The sequence below is a fragment of the Nicotiana tomentosiformis genome, chromosome 11, assembly GCF_000390325.3.
Source record: "Nicotiana tomentosiformis chromosome 11, ASM39032v3, whole genome shotgun sequence".
Classification (NCBI taxonomy): domain Eukaryota; kingdom Viridiplantae; phylum Streptophyta; class Magnoliopsida; order Solanales; family Solanaceae; genus Nicotiana; species Nicotiana tomentosiformis.
In genome coordinates, this window is record NC_090822.1 from 52,827,385 (window position 1) to 52,829,490 (window position 2,106).

Genomic DNA, 2,106 nt, shown 5'->3' on the forward strand with positions numbered 1-2,106 from the left:
TGCATCCTTCGGATCAGAATGGCAGTCGACATGAACGTCAATGAAATTTTGGTCATAGGGGATTCCGATCTATTGATACACTAAGTCCAAGGGGAGTGGTCTACCAAAAATGTCAAGATCCTTCCGTACATGCACTGTATAAAAGAGTTATGAAAGAAGTTCACGAAGATTGAGTTCAACCAAGTTCTCAGGATCTAGAACAAGTTCGCTGATGCCCTTGCAACTCTATCATCCATGATTCGGCATCCAGAGATTAACTACATAGACCCTATCGAGGTAGATATAAAGGATCAACATGCCTATTGCTTCCATGTGAACGAAGAGCCAGACGGTAAACCATGGTACCACGACGTCAAGAGATTCCTCGAAACAAGAGAGTACACAAACAATGCTACAAATAGTCAGAAGTGGTCACTTAGGATGTTGGCGTATCACCTTTTCCTTAATCGGGAAGTCTTGTATAGGGGGACCCCAGACTTGGTTATGTTGAGATATGTAGATGTCGCTGAGGCGACAAGACTATTGGAAGAAATACATGTTGGAACCTGCAGATCCCACAAGAACGGGTTCACATTAGCCAAGAAGATCTTGAGAGCCGAATACTTTTGGATGACTATGGAAAGTGGTAGTATCCGCTACATAAAGAAGTTTCACCAGTGCCAGATCCACAGGGATTTCATCAGGGTTCCGCCTAATGAGTTGAATGTGATAGGTTCGTGTTGGTCGCTCACCGCTTGGGGCATGGATGTGATCTGGCCTATAGAGCCTGCTACGTCAGATGGACACCACTTCATCTTGGTAGCCATCAACGACTTAACCAAACGGGTCGAAGCATCTACCTACAAGGCCATCACAAAGAAGGTAGTGGCAGATTTGGGCTGAAACAACATCGTTTGCCGATTTGGGATACTGATGTTAGGCCAAAATAGCGCTATTCAATCCAAAAAGTCCGAACCTTAAATCGTAAAAGTCTAAGGATGACTGTGCGACCAAAGTGCGGCCAGCGAATCGGTTATGCGATCACAGAAGTTGCCGCAAAATCGACATCATAAACACCCAGAAAACTGCCTCACTCTGCGACCGTTCTGCGGTCCTTAGAGTGGTTTTGCGGCCACAGAACGGGGCACAAAAATGCCTACTTCTGCCCAACATTTTCCTTTAAATCACCAGGCACTATTCAATCCAAAAAGTTCGAACCTCCCTTCGTAAAAGTCTAAGGATGACTATGCGACCAAAGTGCGGCCCGCGAAACGGTTATGCGATCGCAGAAATAACCGCGAAATCGACATCAAAAACGCCCCAGAAAACTGCCTCACTTTGCGACCATTCTACGGTCCGCAGAGAGATTCTGCGGCCGCAGAACGGGCCACTGAAATGCCTACTTCTGCCCAACATTTTCCTTTAAATCACCAGGCACTATTCAATCCAAAAAGTCCGAACCTTCCTTCGTAAAAGTGTAAGGATGACTGTGAGACCAAAGTGCGGCCAGCAAAACGATTATGCAATCACATAAATTGACTGCGAAATCGACATCAAAAAAGCCCCAGAAAACTGCCTCACTCTGCGACCAATCTGCGGTCCGTAGAGTGGTTCTGCGGCCGCAGAACGGGGCACAGAAATGCCTACTTCTGCCCAACATTTTCCTTTAAATCACTAGGCACTATTCAATCCAAAAAGTCCGAACCTCCCTTCGTAAAAGTCTAAGGATGACTGTGCGACCAAAGTGCGGCCCGCGAAACGGTTATGCGATCGCAGAGATAGCCGCAAAATCGACAATAAAAATGCCCAAGAAAACTGCCTTACTCTGCGACCATTCTACGGTCCGCAGAGAGGTTCTGCGGCCATAGAACGGGCCACTGAAATGCCTACTTCTGCCCAACATTTTCCTTTAAATCACCAGGCACTATTCAATCCAAAAAGTCTGAAACTCCCTTTGCAAAAGTCTAAGGATGACTATGCGACCAAAGTGCGGCTCGCGAAACGGTTAAGTGATTGCAAAAATAACCGCAAAATCGACATCAGAAATGCCCCAAAAAACTGCCTCACTCTACGACCATTCTGCGGTCCACAGAGAGGTTCTGCGGCCGCAGAACGGGGCACAGAAAT

At 46.6% G+C, this 2,106-nt stretch overlaps 1 protein-coding gene across 1 annotated transcript; it reads left to right on the top strand.

Annotated features, from left to right (window-relative positions):
• The first annotated feature begins 234 nt into the window (after positions 1 to 234).
• LOC138901458 (uncharacterized) lies at positions 235 to 882 on the top strand. The gene has a single exon (XM_070189225.1). It carries the CDS (start codon positions 235 to 237, stop codon positions 880 to 882), a length of 648 nt encoding a protein of 215 aa, XP_070045326.1.
• Positions 883 to 2,106: the final 1,224 nt, after the last annotated feature.

Excerpts from the sequence above, each read along its gene's own strand:
- LOC138901458 (XM_070189225.1), top strand. The coding sequence starts at position 235 with ATGATTCGGCATCCAGAGATTAACTACATAGACCCTATCGAGGTAGAT.